The sequence below is a fragment of the Cnephaeus nilssonii genome (genome assembly GCF_951640355.1).
Source record: "Cnephaeus nilssonii genome assembly, chromosome: 12".
Taxonomy (NCBI): Eukaryota; Metazoa; Chordata; class Mammalia; order Chiroptera; family Vespertilionidae; genus Cnephaeus; species Cnephaeus nilssonii.
Genome location: NC_137083.1, coordinates 81,780,109 through 81,799,411, shown reverse-complemented (window position 1 = coordinate 81,799,411; position 19,303 = coordinate 81,780,109). Strand labels below are relative to the sequence as shown.

Sequence of the window (19,303 nt, the reverse complement as noted above, 5' to 3'; positions counted from 1 at the left end):
AGGTGTGGACCCAGTGGAGCCCACAGGGCATGTGGCAGGCTCTGCATTTGGCCTGTTTTCCATGTAGTGAGGCGAGTCCCCGCGGCCCCTAACCCTCTGCAGCCTCTTTAGCAGCGAATGGACATGTTGTTTGTGAGGGTGGAGGGCCGAGGCTTCGGTCCTACAACAGGTGCTTCTGTTCAGAAAACGCTACTAAGTGTGTGTAGGGTTAAACCCATGTCAGGCATCACTGGCACGAAGTAAAAGGAATGATATTGAGCTTATTTTAACAGGGTTTCGATCTCTACATATCTGATGACTTTTTGCTGAGATATAGTTCACATATTGAGATGAAATACATGATATAACAGGTGGAACGTCTGTAGAACCTAACACACTTTAGCAGCTCTATGCTTGCCAGTTAAATAAACGAGTGACGAATAGAGCTGAGACCTCCAGCAAATGGAATTAAATGGTCCTTGCCGTTTTTCAGGCCTCTCACCTATATCAGGGGGCTGGTGGTTCTCAGGAAAAACACGTACTTCGAGAAATGTGAACAACATCGATCATATTCTAGTTCCTTTTATAAAAAAGGCTGGTACCACATGAACCTTTGTGTACTATGTTCCATGTTTTACTACATATATGTATACATTTTTAAAATCTTTATTGTTGAAAGTATTACATACATCCCCCCTTTTCCCCCATTGACCTCTTCCAGCCTGCTCCCCACAGGCCCTCAGCACCCCATTGTCTGTGTCCATAGGTTATGTATACATGCATACAAGCTCATTGGTTAATTTCTTCCCACCTACCCTGCCCCGCCTTCCCTCTGAGGTTCAGCAGTCTGTTCATGCTTCCGTGTCTCTGGGTCCATTTTTGTTCATCAGTTTATCTTGTTCATTAGATTCCACATAGGAGTGAGATCATGTGATACTTGTCTTTCTCTGACTTAGCACAATGCTCTCCAGGTCCCTCCATGCTGTCCCAAAGGGTAAGAGTGCTTTCTTTTTCACAGCCGAGTAGTACTCCGTGTGTAGCTGTCCCACAGCTTTTTATCCACTGGTCTGCTGACGGGCACGTGGGCTGCTTCCGGACCTTAGGGATTGTAAGTGGTGCTGCTATGAACATGGGGTGCATATCTTCAAATTTTTCAGCATAAAAAAGAAAGGGAACATTTAGGAAGGGAAGCTGACTCAGGGTAACAAACTAGAAGGAAATGTTTCCCCTTATTTTCTTTCTTTTTTAAAAAAATATATTTTATTGATTTTTTAAAGAGAGGAAGGGAGAGGGATAGAGAGTTAGAAACATCAATGAGAAACATTGATCAGGTGCCTCCTATAAACCCCCCACTGGGGATGTGCCCGCAACCAAGGTACGTGCCCTTGACCGGAATTGAACCTGGGACTCTTCAGTCCCCAGGCCGATGCTGTATCCACTGAGCCAAACCGGTTAGGGCTCCCCTTATTTTCCAAGAGCTGAACAACCCCATGTTTTTGTCGTCTGTGGTTGCATTCAGATTGGCCCTGTGCGACGTGTTTACTAGCCAGACTCGCAGTGTTTGGGAATTATCGGGAACACGGACGTGATTCTTTAAGAGGCTGTAAGTGATTTTATGATAGGAAGCACAGCCCTCTGCACACGGCCATCGTCAGCCCCTGCTGGTGAGGCTTCTTGGTTACACTGACGCGGAGCCTCCGCTGCTGGCAGGGCCACGATGGCCTCGGCTCTCCCTGGTCTGGGCACAGAAACCCTGTTCCCTCCCTGTCTCCCTCTGTCAGGCGGATCGGAGCCGCTTCCCTGGACAGCTGTGAGGGGATCCCAAAGTCCCAGAAGGAGAACTCTTTACTTCCTGTCAGAGCCCTCACATCCTGCCGTCTCCTTGTTTCATGCAGAGAAAGGGGGCCGCTTCCCAGGGCCTTGTGGCGTGGGTGCAAGCACAGGCCGGCCCTCGCGGGGTCACGGCAGCTGCCGCCCGAGCATGGCCTGTGGTCCAGGCCTTTGACATGACAGCTCTGACCCCACAGGCATCACGAGGACAGCAGTGACTGCCAATACGTCAGGCCACGCCCTTTACAGGTGTTTGCAATTCAGTCCTCACGGCATCTCCACAGCCGAGTCGCCCCGTGCCCCGTGGCACCCGTTGGAGGAGGCCCTGTGCCCGTGCGGAGCCCTGAGCGCAGAGCCGCCCACCTGCTGTGGTGGGCGTGGTCTCCGAGTCCACTGCCCGCGCCACGGAGGACCGGCGCAGCTGGCGTGTCTGGAAGCCACACTTGGCTTTTGTGTGTGTGCTGTTTTTAATATGTTTTTATTGATGACAGAGAGAGAGAAGCCTCAGTGATGAGAGAGAATCCCTGATGGGCTGCCTCCTGCACGCCCCCCTGGGGACTGAGCCTGAAGCCTGGCATGTGCCTGCCTGGGAATCAAACTGTGACCTCCTGGTTCTTAGGTAGACGCTCCACCGCTGCGCACGCCGGCGTCCCCCCGTAGATCCATACTCAGGGTGACGTGCTTAGTGAGTGATGAGTGACAAGGGCGGAGCTCAGCAAATGGGGTGTGTGTGCACGCTCGGTGGGAAGAAGCAGGTGAGAGCATGGGAAGGCGAAGGAGGAAAGGAGAAGAGGAAGAAGAGGCAGTTTGGAGAGACGGGTGTTCCCCCCCCCCCCCGAAGCCACGGAGACAGAGCAGCATCGCTGTGGGAACTTAGCTTGGGGAGCCAGGCCCCACAGCAGTTGCCCCCATGGGGGGCAGCCTCCGGGTTGCTCTGGAGACACCCAGAAAACTCACTTTTACTTAACGTCCTCCCTGACTAAGGCTCCGCGGAGTTTTAAACACCAGGGAGTGCGGTGTTTCCGGCAGGGCGGCTGTCGGTGAGCGCGCCCAGGGTGAGCGGACACTGCTCGCCAGGAGCGTCCTGGGCGGCCGGTCCAGGCCAGCGCCCGGAGCAGCTCAGTCGGGGCCTGTGATGCTTTTGTCAAAGGGCACTCCTCTGTCTGTGGGTTCTCTCACTCACATTTTACAGGAAACCCATCCATGTTGTTGTGTGTGGTACCCTGCTTTCTCAGTGCGAGTGAGATGACACCATTGTTTGTCTCTAGCTGCGCGTGGCTACATGGCATCTTTTGGGTGGAGCTGTAACAGGAGCTATGAGTGTTCTCATGTATTATCTCTTGCACATATGTGCACACTTCTTAAGATATGTGTTGCATTTATATGTGTACACACTTATAGCAATGCTTACTTCATGTGTATGCTGCATGTACTGCTCATAGACTATGCATAGGTTCAGTCTTCCTAGATCCTGCCCACTCATTTCCCAAAGTGGTGGCCTCAGCCGTGCCTACCAGCTGAGGGGAGACTTCTATCCACTCTGCATCCTGTCACCATCTCTCCCTATCAGTTTTAAAACTGTAGCCATCCAGGTGGGTGTGTAATCCTATCTAATAAAAGAGTAATATGCAAATTGACCATACCTCCGTTACACCCACAAGCCATGCCCACGAGTCAATCAGGAGCAAATATGCAAATAAACCCAACCAAGATGGCTGTGGCCACGGAGAGCAGGAGGGAGGCTTGGGTTTCCCTGGCAATGGAGGAAGCCAAGCTTTCCGCCTGCCCTTGCCAGCCCAGACCTCCACTCAAGGCTACAAAGTGTCAATGATAGAAGATACATAAATCCAAACAGAAATGGTGGCAGCCACAGAGCTGGAAAGAGCAGGAGGCTAGGGTTGCCCCCGGCAATGGAGGAAGCCAAGCTTTCCACACACCCTGGCCTGCCCAGCCCTCCACTCCAGGCTACAAAGTTTCAATTATAGAAGATACATAAACCCCAACAGAAATGGCTGCCACCACAGAGCGAGCAGAAGGCTTGGCTTCACTCCAGGCTACAAAGTTTCAATTGTAGAAGATAAATAAACCCCAGATCCCAGGGCCTCCACTTGGGTCACCGGGGGGCATGGCCAGCCTGCAAACCACCACAGGCCCCTCGCCCAGGCTGCCCCACACCCCAAGGGAACCCCCACCCTGATCCGGGACACCCTTCAGGGCAAACCAGCCACCCCCCACCCATGCACCAGGCTTCTATCCTATCTAATAAAAGAATAATATGCAAATTGACCATCACTCCAACACACAAGATGACTGCCCTCATGTGGTCAAAGATGACTGCCCCCATGTGGACACAAGATGGCTAGCAGAGGAGGGCAGTTGGGAGGGATCAGGCCTGCAAGGGAGGGCAGTTGTGGATGATCAGGCCAACAGGGGAGGGCAGTTAGAGGTGACCAGGCCAGCAGAGGAAGGAAGTTGGGGGTGACCAGGACTGCAGGGAAGGGCAGTTGGGAGGGACCCAGACCTGCAGGGGAGAGGAGTTGGGAGGTGACCAGGCCTGCAGGGGAGGGCAGTTGGGGAGGACCAGGCCTGCAGGGAAGGGCAGTTAGGCATCAATCAGGCTGGCAGGGGAGTGGTTATGGGGTGATCAGGCTGGCAGGCAGAAATGGTTAGGGGCAATCAGGAAGGCAGGCAGGTGAGCAATTGGGAACCAGCAGTCTTGGATTGTGAGAGGGATGTCTGCCTGCCCGTTTAGGCCCGATCCCGGTAGGATCGGGCCTAAACAGGCAGTCGGACGTCCCTCAAGGGGTCCCAGATTGGAGAGGGTGCAGGTTGGGCTGAGGGACACCCCCCTCCCCCTATGCACGAATTTGTGCACCGGGCCTCTAGTCAGAACATAAAATCGTGTTTTAATTTGCATTTTCCTGGTGGGTAATGAGAGCATATGTTTGGAAATCTTTTTTATGAGTGCTGTTTGAGTGTTTGCTCATTCTCTCTTCGTTGTGTCTCTTTCTATAAATGTACTGCCAGGAGTCCTGTAGCAGGGTCTTGTCAGAGGCAGGTGTTAGAAATTTCATCTCCAGTTCTGTGGTTCGGCTTTACACTCTCTTACTGGGTCTTTTGAGGAAGAAAAGTGGTTGATTTTAATGACGTCATTCTTTGTTGGCTTTTAGGTCAGTGCCCCGAGTCCTGTTTAGGACAGCGTTGGCGTATTCTTTTGTTATCAGAGAGGTTTTACTATTCTCCCTTCCTGGTCAGGCTGTTGTCCATCTGCCATTCAGTTTAGTGTGTGGACGAGGTGGGGGCGGTCCTGCTTGTCTTTCCCGAGGCCTGTCAGGGTGTCCGGGCGTCCGGTACCCTTGGCCTGACACGGGCTGTGACGGCATCGCAGGACCAGCAGGACCCGACGCTCTGCTGTTCCGTTCGTCTCTCTGCCTGTCACTGCCATTTTGATGTTGTGATTTCTGCACCTTTATCCTAAATCTTGACTTCTGCTGGTGTGAGCCTGTCAGCTTTCTTTTTCATTAGCAAGAGTTTGGCCATTTGCACTTATGTGTGAATTTTTTAAAATCAGCTCGTCAGTAGCCATTTAAAAAACCCTCTGCAGGGTTCATTTTGATGGCATTGAATTTATAGATCAGTTTGGACAGACTAGTTAGTACCTTTATAATTTTGAGTCATTCAATCCGTGATAATAATACATTCTCCTATTTGTTTAGTTTTCTTTCATTTCTTTCAATAATGTTTTGTGATTTGGGGTAAAGTCTGCCTCTCTTCTGATAGTCATTTCTAGGTATTTGTTTATGCTGTTTTATATATTTTGTTAGATTCCATTCCATTCCATTTCTTTTTTTTTCTTCTTTTTAATCCTCACCCGAGGATATTTTCAGAGAGAAGGAAAGACAGAGAGAAATATTGATTGGTTGCCTCCTGCATGAGCCCTGACCAGGGCCCGGGCCAGGGAGAAGCCTGCAACTGAGTTACATGCCTTTGACCAGATCGCACCCAAGACCCTCTGTCAGCAGGCTGACGCTCTATCCACTGAGCACACCGGCCAGGGCTGATTCCACTCCTGATTGTTTCGGGGAAGGAGTTGATTTCTGCATGCTAATCCTGCTCAGCAACCTTGCTGGACTCACTCAGGAGCAAATTCACAAAATCAGTGTTTGAGTGTCTGTCCCTCCGTCCCCACAGGCGGCTGCACTGCACCCGGAACTACATCCACCTCAACCTGTTCCTCTCGTTCATCCTGAGGGCCATCTCGGTGCTGGTCAAGGACAGCGTGCTGTACTCCGGCTCCAGCACCCTGCACTGCCCCGACCAGCTGGCCTCCTGGGTAAGGCCGTCGGGGGCCTCAGAGGGAAGGTGGCCCTCACAGCTCTTGGGACCATTCATTTGCTGGTTTCTCGTTACTTGTTGGTCTCTTGTGAAGAGAGGACAGTGGAAAAGAACAGAGAGAGAAGGGAGGCCGAGAACGGGACGAGGTAGAGGAGGCAGAAGGCAGGCGAGGAGCTAGGGCCAACGTGCCCGCAGCTCAGGGTCCAGGCTGCTGTCGCTGGGCCGCATGACACCTGCCACGTAGTGTGTCACTCCAGCGAGCTCTGTGCGCCGGGCCGGGAGGCGAGGGCCTCTCTGTGAAATGCACCTGCTGCCCGCGCCTCTGCTGGGTGTCCTGCTTCCTTACACAAAGGCGGGGGGGGGGGGGGGGGGGTGCGCGTTCCCGGGGCCCTGCACCCGCCTGAGGGTGTTTCTCTGAACGAGATGCGCTCTCCTGCTCTGACGTTCCAGGTGGGCTGCAAGCTGAGCCTGGTGCTCTTCCAGTACTGCATCATGGCCAACTTCTCCTGGCTGCTGGTGGAGGGGCTGTACCTGCACACCCTGCTGGCGGCCAGCTTCTCCCGCGGCCACCGCTTCCAGGCCTACCTCCTGATCGGGTGGGGTAAGGCCGCCCCGCCACAGGCTGCGTGCCCAGCGCCCCCTCAGCCGCCCACGAGCCCACAGGTCCCTGCTCCTGTCCCCTCGGGAGACACTGTGCTGCCCCAGGAGGTGCCCTTCAGGCCACCTGAGGAAGAGCTCTGCCAGGACAGTGAGGTCCCTGCAGCCAACGCTTCCCCAGGGAACCGGGGCCGGGTCAGGACACCCCACTGCTGAGCGACCCCGATGTGGGAGCCAGACAGGGCCCCGAGGGGAGGCAGGAGTCCCGGCGGCACGCCTGTTAGCAAGCCTGCCCCAGCCGGGCTCAGGAAGGGGTCCCGCCGGGGGACACCCACAGAGAGGGGCACGCCCCGCCCGCCTGTGGGCACGTCTCCGTCCACAGCTCGGTCACCACACTCGCCAGGCACAGTCACATGGGTCAGGCCGTGCAGGGTCAGCTTTCAGACATGTACCGCGTTACCGCCAGTGCGTAGCAAGGAACACACATAAACCCGACCGGGCTCATTAGGAGTTTCTGCCTCATTTCCTTCAGAAAGCCCTGGTCCTGGCGGCCGGGCTGATGAGGGGGCTGTGGGTAACAGGCGTGTCTCTGCAGGCATCCCCGCCGGATGCACAGCGGCGTGGGCCGTGGCCAGGCTCTGCTTGGAAGACACGGGGTGAGTGTGGGCCCCACGGTTCGCCACGCGCCACCGTCGGCTGTTCCTCACTGACCCCGCCTTCGACCCTCACTCATGGGGTCTCGTGGGACTTGACCTGCCCCTCAGGCTCCGGCGTGACCTTTGGTGTCACCTCCCCATAGGCAGACTGTCGCGTGGAAAAAAATAAGCCCCTGAGGTCACGCCGAGTCTAACACACAGTCGTGCCTCCGCACGGGCCTGTGGGCAGCAGGAGGGACGGGCAGACGGGTGATGTCTGCAGGGAGGGCGTCCCCGCAGCACGTGTCCTCGCTGTTCCCCGGACAGACTCGGTGGTGAGGTCATTTTCCTTCTCTCCTTCCTGCAGTTGCTGGGATACCAATGAGCACAGTGGCCCCTGGTGGGTGATCCGAACCCCGATTCTAATCTCAATTCTCGTAAGTCACCTCGCACGAGGCAGCAGCCGCCCTCGGTGGCCACACGGGCAGGGCCAGCCAGTCCTGTGTTGCATGGAAGCGGCCGTCCCCTCGGCCTTCCAGAGCCGCTCACAGGAGGGCCGTCGCCTGTCCTGGACTCAGCACCCCTCAGCATGAGGCCTCTGAGACGGGGCGAGCAGAGAGCCTCCTGTGTCCTCCCATGGGGGGCCTCTGGGGGTCCCAGCCTGACCAAGGACATGTCAGGGAGGAGCTGGGTTTCCGTTTGTCCTGTTTGTGTCTCCACACTAATTTGCATGCCTTGCCACAGCTGGGGTCGAATACGTGCTGCAGACCACAGACCGTGTCCGGCCGGACGTGGGGCAGCTCCGGATGGGCGGGCTCCGGCCCCAGCCCCACCTCCGGGGCGGGAAATGGAGAACAGACGTTTGTCTCTCTTTGTGCAGGTCAATTTTATCCTGTTTGTGAGTATCTTACGGATTTTACTGCAGAAGTTGACATCCCCAGATGCCAGAGGCAGCGAGCAGCCACAGTATAGGTGAGTTGTTTCCATGGGCCCAGCTGCCCTCAGGGCCTCACAGCCTGGACACCGAGAGGGAGGGGCCATGCCAGTGTGTGGACAGAAGAATGGGCTCCCAGCACTGCAGCCTCGGTCTGGCGGCCCGCGGTGGTTGGCCGGACAGGGCGTGTGTGGGGCGGCTCAGCATGGAGGCCTCAGAGCCGCGCCGAGGTGTTTTGCCCACTGGCCTGTTTGCCATCTGACTTTTCTCCGTGCTCACACTTCATGTGTGTTCTATGTCCATGTGGAGGCCCAGTGCATGAATTCGTGCACGAGTGGGGTCTGGCCAGCCGCCCAGATTGGGTAGAACAGGGCCAGGCCGGCTGCGGGGAGGGGCCGCAGGTGATTGGCTGGTGGTCCTGGGCCCCAATGGGGTGGGGGGGCCAATCGGGGGCCAACAGCCTGGAGGAGGGGCCATGGGTGGTTGGCCGGCCCTGCCCCTGATCAGAGTGGGGGGGCCTATCAGGAGGCCAAGCTGGCTTGGGGGAGGGGCCGCGGTGGGGTGGGGTTGGCCAGCCACCCTGCCCTCGATTGGGGTAGGAGAGGCCAATCAGGAGCAGGCGGGCTGGGGGGAGGGGCCTCGGGAGGTTGGCCGGAAGGTTTGCAGGCCACAGTGGGCGTCATAGCAACTGGTCTGGTGGTTACGGCATTCTGGTCGCTGGTATATCTAGACTCTTCCTTCCCCCTCAGACCACAGTCTGTGCGGGCCTCACACTTAGCAGTGAAGATGATACTTTAACCCGACCAGAGTGTGAAGGAGCCTGACGTGCTCACTGGTGTAGTGCGGGCCACTCAGGCCGGGGTGGGAGTGCAGCTGAGAGCTGGGCCCTGCGGCACCGCTGCCCGAGGCGGCCCTCGCTGGTCTCCTTCCAGCCCCGGGTCCGGAGCCTGAGGGGTGCACACCGCTGGAGGCCGGGAAGTGGGACAATGGTCACGAAGTGTTGGAGAGTCCTCCAGGGCCGGCGCGTTGCCAGGGTGTGAATAGACATGTGGGTGTGCCGGGTGGACAAATCGAGGCACTCCTTCTCTGTGGCCCACCTGGCGCTGGGCTTTCCCGTTGGACAGTGAGGGGTCAAGGGGCGTTGCCAGGGTCACACCCGGCCCAGCTCCGTCCGTCTGTCTGCAGGAGGCTGGCCAAGTCCACCCTGCTGCTCATCCCGCTGTTCGGCATCCACTACATGGTGTTTGCCGTGCTGCCCACGGGCACCTCCTCCAGATTCCAGCTCCTGTTTGAGCTGTGCGCGGGATCCTTCCAGGTGCGTGCGGGCGGGCGGGCCGCCCCATCTGTCCTGCAGCCGCCGCCGTGGAGGCACTGACCACCTTTCTCCCGCAGGGCCTGGTGGTGGCGGTTCTCTACTGCTTCCTCAACAGCGACGTGAGTCCTGATCCCGAGGCCAAGCCGGCTTGGGGGAGGGGCCGCGGTGGGGGCGGGGCGCGGGGGGCTGGCAGCCACCCTGCCCTCGACAGGGGTAGGAGAGGCCAATCAGGAGCGGGCCGGCTGCGGGGAGGGGCGTGGGGGGGTTGGCCGGGAGGTTTGCTGACCACAGTGGGCGTCATGAGCTCCTCAGGGGCCAGTCCACACACGTGGGTTGTGAGGGGTTCCCTAAAGTCTCCCCAACCTGGACACTGCCGGCGACGGCAACGGCGCCAGGCGTGTGGCCCCCAGCCCAAGAAGCCAAGGCCGAGTCCTCCCTCCGCCCTTCCTGCTTGGCCGTGGCCTCTCCACACCGAGCCTCGAGCATCGACAGCGCCGTGAGCCCGGAGCGGCAGGGGGTGGACACACCAAGGGCACCTGCTCCCTAAGCGCCCGCCCTCTGCTCTGTCCCGGATTGTCCATCATTCCCGATGATCCCTATGACACCTGAGCTGCGGGCGCCTTCCCAGACTGTCCCGTGGCCCCCCTCCTCCTGTCAGGACCCACGCTTCCCCATCTTTCTGCCAAGTCCCACGTCCTGAGTCCCCACCCAGCTGCAGCAAGTGGGGTGACAGTTTCAGCCAGGCCACCCCCAACTCCTGCTCTTGAACCCCCCCCCCCTCAGTTTACGGCTGCTGTGGCCCCTCTGGGCTCACCAGTTCTGCAGAGAGCAGAGCAGGCAGCCGCCGAGCCCGGCACTGAGCCCCTCGGTGCAGGCAGCGCTCACACAGCCCCAGGCGCTGGGCCCTGGCCAGCCCAGCCCTGCCTCCAGCTTCCTCCTGCTGGTGTGGAGGGCCCAGCACAGCGCCTCCCGGAGCCCAGCCATGGCCACCGCTCTCTCCATCCTCACACCTGCGCCCCTCCCCTCCGCGCCAGCCTGTCCTCTTTCTCCCAACGCCCCTGACACAGGCTCACTGGGGCTCCGCCCACACTCCCATGGGCCTTTGCTGAGGTCTGGATTGCGTGTCGGGGCTCCGGTGGGTCCACCACTGTCAATGGACTGACGGTGCCTGAAACCAGCTCCCAGCAGCGGCTCCCACAGTCAGGACTCCCCTCGGCACCCCGGCCGGCATCCCCTTCCGTGCCCGCCTCTTCCTGCGCCCGCCCCGTGTGTCCATCTGAGGGGCGCGGAGGGATGGCACCAGGAGAGGCAGAGGGAGAAGTGTGCTCTGCAGAGGGCACCCCCTGCTTGGGCGCACCCCAAGCACCCCCTGACCGGCTCCTCTTGCTTTGCCCTGACCCCCAGGTGCAGAACGAGCTAAGAAGGAAGTGGCAGAGCCTGTGCCCGCGCCAGCTCTCGGGACGGGGCGACCGGCTGCACAGCCTGTCCATCTCCAGGAACGGCTCGGAGAGCACCCTGCCTTCCCACCGCGGCTCCCACTCCCCGTCCTTCCTGCAGACGGAGACCTCGGTCATCTAGTGCCGGCCAACCCGGCCGTGAGCCGGAGCCACGTGGGCCCGGGCGCCGGGGAAACCAGCACCGGCTCAGCGCCTGGCCCACGTGGCACTGGCCACCTCCTAACTCGACGGCGACGGCGACCGAGCGCGACCGAGATCTCATCGTGGTTAAGCTTCCGCATTTGCTAGTAGCTGCTTTGTTCATCACGCTTGGCTGTGTGGATGGACCCATTTCCAAAGAGAACAACAGGGGCACCAAGTGACCCCTGAGCAAGAGGCTCTGGCCCCACCGCCGCGGAAGGCTCCCAGCCTGGATGTCTGTCCTCAGCGGGAGCCGGGCCCCCCAGGCCATCCCTGCTCCGCCCGGTCCCCGGGGCTGCGCGGGGCTGCGGACACAGGAGCCGGCGAGGACTTCCCCGAGGCGGCCCCGCGGCCCCCTCTCCTGCTTCGAGGCCACAGCCGCAGGGAGCAGCGTGCCCCTCAAGGGGTCCTGTTTATGAGGGCCTCAGCCACTAAAGGGACACCATGGCGTTACTTCAGGCCCTCACCCCCCCGCCCCTGGCCATCGGGCGCCACCAGACACACGGAGAAGCCCAGTCTCCTAAGGAAAAGAGCCTGATGCCCTCTCTGTCTGAGCGGAGACTCTTACTGCAAGGACAGTGTCCTGAGCGCCTCCGTGCATGCGGCCCTGGCTGCGGCCACCCACCTGGTGAACTGGGAGGCGCGTCTGGGGAGCGGCCACAGGCGGAGGGCAGAGGACTGTGCGGCCACACCCAGCCCGACGCCTGGCCTGCTGCGCCCTCACCCCGTTTACCACCCGGCCCTTAGCGTGGAGGCCGGGGAGTCTCCTTCCCGTGCATCACAGACCTGGGAGCATGCGGCGGCTGGGATGGTGGCGGGAGCGGCCGGGAGGCCAGCGGGGATGCGGGCCAGCCCCGGGCTGCACCCAGACACCCCTGAGCCGGGCCCCTCTCAGCCGCCCGGTGTCACAGGTGGCGGGGCGGACAGTTTCCCTCAGCGTCATCGCGGCCCTAAGAGCCGCACTAGGCCTCTTGCCTGGGAGGGGGAGCGTGCTTTACTGGTAGCTGACAGGAGCGCGTGACCAGCCGGTGGATCGTTTTAAAATGTAAATGTGTGAACAGCTCAATAAATTGACGCCATATCTGTCCGTGTGTCGGAAGCCACTCGGAGCCCTGGGGCCTCACACTGAGGAGGGACTACCCCCCGTCTGAGGCAGCGCTTGGACGAGGAGGGAGAGGTCGGGTGGGCATGCGCCCTGCGTGGCCGTTGAACAGCCACCGCCGCCCCGTGCTGGTGCACCTGACAGGGCGTCCTGCTGAGCGGCGGCTCGGCACTGGCCCGCGGGCTCCCCGTCGTCCTAGGGCGGGTCTGCGTGTAGTCACCCCTCCACAGAAGCCGAGCCTGCTGAGTGGACGCAGGTGAACATGTGTGTGCGCGTGTCCATGTGTGCACGTCTGTGTGTGCGTGTCCGTGTGTGCACATCTGGGTGTGCACACCCATGTGTGGGCATGTCTGTATGCACATCCGTGTGTGTGCATGCCTTGGATAACCCCTAACCTCATTTCTGCCAGAAGCAGAAAAAAATCTATTTCTGATAAACTCCATGCCCAACCAAACTGCTTCATTTCAAAATGAAGAGTGCCCGCTGCTCCAACTTAAATTGTCCAGAGGAGAGGGTGAGCGGACAGACCAGCCGCTGTGCTTTTCCTAAGAGCCAAGCAGGTGGGGATAAGGAGAGGAGGCGGGTGCGGCCCGCTCCGCCCCTCGGATCAGCGCGGAGTGAGCAGGAAGCACCTGGTGGCGGGCAGAGGGGGGCAGCCTGGCGCCCCTGCTCATCAGGGTGGCAGGTGGTTGTGGCTTTGTCTCCACGTTCTGGAACACACCGCAGAGTCTCACGCCTCAGTTATTCCCGAGAAAGTGAGACGCTGCGTCCGCCCTGCCGCCGCCTCCCTCTGCAGGTAAGTGCTGAGCGACCGCCATGTGCCCAGGGCGGCCCTAGGCGTGGCGTCCCTGCAAACCTCTCCCTCCGCCCCGCTCTTTATCCTTTTTCTTCATGGAGAGGTCCCGCGCTGCCTGTAAGGAAGCGCAATGTTCCTCAGGGACTCACCCGCCGCCCGGAGCGCCCCTCTGAGCCTCTGAGCTGGTTTACCGGTGCTTTGCGTTGGCCCACCTGTTCCCACAGAGCAAACCCAGGGAAGTGGACCCGCACTGGGCCTAAGGTTGGGCTCTGGGCGGGTGCCCCGCCCCAGGCTGGGTGGCTCCTCGCTCTGACACCGCGCCCTGTGCCCGCACGGCTGCCACCTGCAACCCTGAGGGACAGCTTCCCCAGAGGCCTCTCTCCAGCTCTGGCCTAAGCTGAGCCCCACCTGCGTGCGACTTCACAAATGGACTTCTCTCCCTGGGAAACGGGGACACGGCGCAGAGAGGCTGCGACTGCGTCCTCGCCGCCCCGGGAGGCACGCCTGCTGTGGACAGTACAAAGGATTGAGGCCGCCTTTTATATAGACGTGTCCTTTGAAAGATGGAAAGAAAAGGACTCTCGCTTCCTTTATCTTCTCGGAAGGTTCAGCAAGGACAGTGGGGGGAGGGCACCTCGCGCATGGAAACAGCCGCCGCTCACACAGCGGCCCGGCAGGAGCACCGAACCACTGCTGGGATCCTTTCGGAGCTGACGTCCAACCCCTGGAACGGAGAAACAACAAGGAAACAAACGATGGTGACGCGGTCAGAGCCGTGGAGACCGACCAGGCCGATCTCTCCTTTGAGATGAGGGTTGCTCACATCTTGTGCTGATTGAATCTGAGAAATAGCACAAAAACTCAGGCTTCGTGGTTTAAATCGTTACAATTATGTATCTAAAATATGCAAAGTTAGTGATTTTCAAATAACATAATTACAATCCTCTCAGATATACTAGTAGAAAACACAACACACAGGAGTCCCCTTACAGCGGCTCACAATTCTGCAGGGGTTTTGTTGTGGTTAATCCTCACCCAAGGATATTTTTTTCTATTGACTTTTTTTGAAGTATATTTTTATTGATTTCGGAGAGGAAGGGAGAGGGAGAGAGAAACATCAATGATGAGAGAGAATCATGATCAGCTGCCTCCTGCACGCCCCCCACTGGAGATAGAGCCTGAAACCTCTACAGGTGCCCTGACCAGGAATCAAACCGTGACTTCCTGGTTCATAGGTCAATGCTCAACCACTGAGCCACACTGGCTGGGCTTCCATTGACTTTTAGAAAGTGTGGAGGGAGGGAGAGAGGAAGAGAGAGAGAAAGTGAAACAGCGAGCGAGAGACACATTGCCCACACCACAACCCAGACGATCAGCCGGCAGCCCAGGTGGTGCCCTTGACGGGAAATGAAACCTGTGAGCCTTGAGTGTGCGGCCGGCGCGCTAACCACTGGGCCCGGCCAGGACAGCTGCGGGTTTTCAGAGCAGGTTCCCCGGGAGCCAACCTGCAGCGGAAACCCTGGGTCCACCTGTTCTCAGCTCTGCAGAGGCCGTGACATGCCTGGCGCCGTCTCTGCACGTGTGTCCGAACACACAGGAGGCGTGGCTGGCGCTCCCGGGCGCTCAGGCTGCCCACCTCCTCAGGGGGCGCTGTCCCGCCGTCCTCCCCTCCTCCAGAGCCCGCCGGTCACTCCAGGCTTGCGGGGAGGCCCGGCAGGAGGAGGGGACGGGGGCCGCCCGGGGCGGGGGGCGGCGGGAGATGGACGGTTAGCAGATGGCACAGGGACAGCGAGTCTCCCGCCGACGGTGGCCTCGTGCGAGTAGAAAACACGAGGGAAGGACTTGAGTGACGTGTGCCCATGATGCTCTGCGGGTCACAGGGCACACTGCCTGGCTCCCCAGCGGTGGGTCCTGGACCGACGGGCACAGGGGGCTCGCTGTGTGTCTCCTCGCCCGCCCGTGTGTCCGGCTCACCTGGGGCGGCACCTGGCCGTGCAGGGGACAGGCCTGGTCAGCCAGGAAGGAAGGGCTTCCAGGCGGAGGTCGGGCTGAGGGCCACAGGTCCTGGCGGCTGGGGCCCTGGGGCGGCCCCAGCACGGGGAGCCGGGGAGCCGGGGAGCCGGCAGGGCGTCGGCTCAGAGCCGTCCCTCCTGGGGAGCAGCCGCAGCCGCGGGACAGGCGTGGCCGGCATTGCTCACGCGTGGAGGCCGCGGGCTGGCTGCCCACGGGCCGGGCCACACTGCGGGCCTGAGGGCTGCGCGCTCGAGCGAGGAGGCTTTGGGCTTATTTCTTGAAAATACATTTGAAAGCATTTAATTCCATGAGAGAAAAAAACTAATTAAAAATGAAGAGGCTCCTATTGGTCCAGCAGGTGGCCTGGGCTCCCCGCAGAGGTGTGGTTGCCATAGCAACCAGCCTGGCGCCCGCGTTCTCCCTCGGAATCTCTGCTCTTGTTCCGACGGGTCCGTTCATGGCTGATTCTGTTCTCGGCGCCGCTGGCATCAAAGGAAGCACCTTCCCAGCCCCCACGCCACCCCAGGGTCCCTCAGCCACAGGAGGGTGAGGTGCGGGCCTGGCTGGGGTCCGCGGCCCAGGCCAGACGTCTCTTCCCTCAGGCTCATGGCCACAGACCAGCTCCAGGCCCCGCCAGCATCCCGGGCCGCTGTGCGGAGGGCAGTGCTGCCTGAAGCCAGGCGCCTCCCGAGCCCGCGAGGCCCCGCCCTCCGGGGCTAACGGTGCTGCATGGCCAGCAGGGCCTGGAGGCCCCTTGGAGTGGGGAGGGAACATGATAAAAATGCATCCTTAAAACCAAAAAAGAAAAAAGAATGAGCATCTGCTACCACTTCACATCGTAGATAAATATAAATCGCGGAGGGATTAGAGTTAAAATACACTAAGACTCCAAACCAAAGGCATTCGGAGGGGCGGCCTGCGGACAGAGGAGAAGCTTCCGTCCTGAATGGGAACGGCCTCCCAACGCTGAGGCCACGGACTGAGCAAAGGCGGGAATACCGGCGGCTCTAAGGACGGAGTTCCTGTTCCCGAGGCCCCGTCAGCGAGGAAACGCCCGGCTCCCGGGAAGGAGCAACTTAACGGAAAGCCACGCCGCCAGCACGCACCCAGCACTTTGTAAAACCCAGTACGTGACCGGGGTTCTGGTTCGTGTCCCAGGCAGGCAGTGGCCACCCCAGTGACAGTGTGAAGCTGGTCCAGAATTTCAGAGAGCAGCTCAGGGAGCACAGCCACGACGGCAAGTGCTGGGCCTGGGCGGACGCGCGGAGCCGCTGCTCTGTCCCAGGAGGCAGCGCGGCCTGAGCCCCGACTCACCTCCACCCGGCACGCCCACCTCCCGGGGTGCAGCTTGACCAAGGACATTTGTGAACTTTTATGATAAAAGATAATATTTAGGAGATTAAGTTTTTAAAAGCACTCACATTGTATCTAGACCCCTTGGTTCATACAAAATGCATTACAAATACCAAAAACCAATACACAAACAGTTAAAGGGATTCTCCCTGGGGAGGGGAATTATTCCTTCCCATGATGCTCGCTCTCTTTCAACTAAGATGTCAGTGCCAGACCCATGTGCTCAGCAGTTGAACCAGGAGGTTACCGTGTAATTGCGGTCAGGGCACATGCCCAGGTCCCAGTAGGAGGCATGTAGGAGGCAACTGATCAGCGATTCTCTCATCATTGATGTTCCTATCTCTCTCCCTTTACCTTCCTCTCTGAAATCAACAAAGATATATTTTAAAGAATGAAAATTAAAATGCAAGTGCCTTCCATGGAAGAGGCAAGGTCCTTGGGCTCTGGGAGCAGAGAAGTGGACAAAACCCAGAGCCCGCGTGTGGGAGAGCACGGTGCCGGGCACGCTCCTGTGCCGCCAGAGGCCAGGAGGGTGAGGCCCAGCCTGGTCTTTTCATCAAAGAACACAGTGAGCATTCCGGAAATGAAAACTCACGTGAGCTGCAGGGTGTTGCTGCAAATCTCAGCTCCTCAAGACCACAGCACCCTGCCTGGTGTAGCTGTGCCCGGGGGGGGGGGGGGGCTGTGCCCAGGGGGGCTGTGCCCAGGGAGGCTGTGCCCAGGGGGGCTGTGCCCAGGGGGGCTGTGCCCAGGGGGCTGTGCTCAGGGAGGCTGTGCCCGGGGAGGCTGTGCCGGGGGGGGGGGGCGCTGTGCCCAGGGGGCTGTGCTCAGGGAGGCTGTGCGCGGGGGGGGGGGGGGGGGGGGTGTGCCCAGGGGGCTGTGCCCCGGGAGGCTATGTCCAGAAGTGGCTGTGCCTGGGGGGCTGTGCCCAGGGGGCTGTGCCCAGGGGGCTGTGCCCGGGGGGGGCCTGTGCCCGGGGAGGCTGTGCCCAGGGGGCTGTGCTCAGGGAGGCTGTGCCCGGGGAGGCTGTGCCCGGGGGGGGGGGCTGTGCCCAGGGGGCTGTGCCCGGGGGGGCTATGCCCAGGGGGTCTGTGCCCGGGGGCTGTGCCCAGGGGGCTGTGTCCAGGGAGGCTTGCCCGGGGGGGCTGTGCCTGGGGGGGCTGTGCCCGGGGAGGCTGTGCCCGGGGGGCTGTGCCCAGGGAGGCTGTGCCCCGGGGGTCTGTGCCCAGGGACTGTGCCCAGGGGGCTGTGCCCAGGGGGCTGTGTCCAGAAGTGGCTGTGCCCGGGGAGGCTGTGCCCAGGGAGGCTGTGCCCCGGGGGTCTGTGCCCAGGGACTGTGCCCAGGGGGCTGTGCCCAGGGGGCTGTGTCCAGAAGTGGCTGTGCCCGGGGAGCTGTGCCCAGGGGGGCTGTGCCCGGGGGGCTGTGCCTGGGGGGCTGTGCCCGGGGGGCTGTGTCCGGGGGCTGTGCCTGGGGGGCTGTGCCTGGGGGGCTATGCCCAGGGGGCTGTGTCCAGAAGTGGCTGTGCCCGGGGAGCTGTGCCCAGGGGGGCTGTGCCTGGGGGGCTGTGCCCGGGGGCTGTGCCTGGGGGGCTATGCCCAGGGGGCTGTGTCCAGAAGTGGCTGTGCCCAGGGGGCTGTGCCCAGGGGGGGCTGTGCCCGGGGGGGGGGCTGTGCCCAGGGGGCTGTGCCCACGGGGCTGTGACAGTGAGAGGAACAGCAAGCACTCAGCGCAGACACCAGACGTGCACAGAGGCCGGGCCCTCCGTGTGGTGTAAGTGGAAAGGATAGCATATCATTTTGATCAACAGGATTGGCCTCTCATGAAGTGATCCACCAGGAGCTAATCCCAGCACTGGCTTCATTCACGGTCCGCCCCGAGCCTGTGGGATCTGCCCCTCCACGCACCCCCACGTAGACCAAGGCTGCGCTCTGGCCTGAAGGGAGCGGTGAGGGTGGGGGGGGGGGGGAAGGGCCAGCTCTTGGTAACTTCAGGAATAAATAAAGTATGTGGTTGCCTTCGTTCTTTCCTCACATTCCATGCATGTGATACTTCATGCCCTGGCTTAGGGAGAGGAGAACTTTTGTTCCGAAGGAGCGTGGACGAGCAGTAATTTTGGCAATAGTGACCTACGTATTTTCTCACAGTTGAATCTCCTTCATTTCATTCAGGTTGCCAGCCACTGGATTTTGTGACAATTCAGATAAAAATTTTGTGGGAAGTATACCTGGCCGTAGTCATTAAACTTTAAGTCTTTCCTCTAAATTATATCTTGACTTTTTTTAAATTAAAATACTTCTAAAAGCATTAAAACAAATTACATTTAAAGGCCAAGAATCAAGCTATCCTCAAATTTCTCTGCTAAACTATATCCAGATTTATACCCAGCCAAATTCTTTTTCCTGTGTAAAGGCAGAGACGATATACATATTCAGAAAATATAAACTCAGATGCCCTGAGACTCCAGTTTATTTTTTAAATGAAGATACATGCAGCCGCTTGACAAATGCAGGGAATGGAAATTTCCAGAAAGTAATGGCATTGGAAAACCCTGCCAGCACCAGCTCAGCTCAAATAGAGAAGACCTGAATGATTAAACTGTGCTGTTACATTAAATGTAAACGTGAAAAAGGCCTCAATGTTGAATTACATTAGATTCTATAAAATAACAACCGTGACCATTTAAACAGCAGCTAGTCCACACGCGCTGGGCCGGGAGCGGGGCCGGGAGCCCGTGAGAACCGCGCCTCGGCCGCGGGCGGGGAGCCCTTCACCGCGG

The 19,303-nt window shown here is 59.5% G+C and overlaps 1 protein-coding gene across 1 annotated transcript in view; it reads left to right on the top strand.

The window, feature by feature from the left end:
- The window catches only part of VIPR2 (vasoactive intestinal peptide receptor 2), a gene marked incomplete at its 3' end in the record, with an annotated part of 30,134 nt that extends 18,931 nt beyond the window's left edge, over positions 1-11,203 (top strand). Inside the window, exons 6-13 of the mRNA XM_079785364.1 lie at positions 6,001-6,142; positions 6,595-6,745; positions 7,337-7,397; positions 7,744-7,813; positions 8,257-8,348; positions 9,496-9,625; positions 9,703-9,744; positions 11,030-11,203. Of these exons, the coding sequence (XP_079641490.1) occupies positions 6,001-6,142; positions 6,595-6,745; positions 7,337-7,397; positions 7,744-7,813; positions 8,257-8,348; positions 9,496-9,625; positions 9,703-9,744; positions 11,030-11,203 (862 nt within the window). The remainder of the gene's footprint in view (positions 1-6,000; positions 6,143-6,594; positions 6,746-7,336; positions 7,398-7,743; positions 7,814-8,256; positions 8,349-9,495; positions 9,626-9,702; positions 9,745-11,029) is intronic.
- Between the last annotated feature and the right edge of the window lie 8,100 nt (positions 11,204-19,303).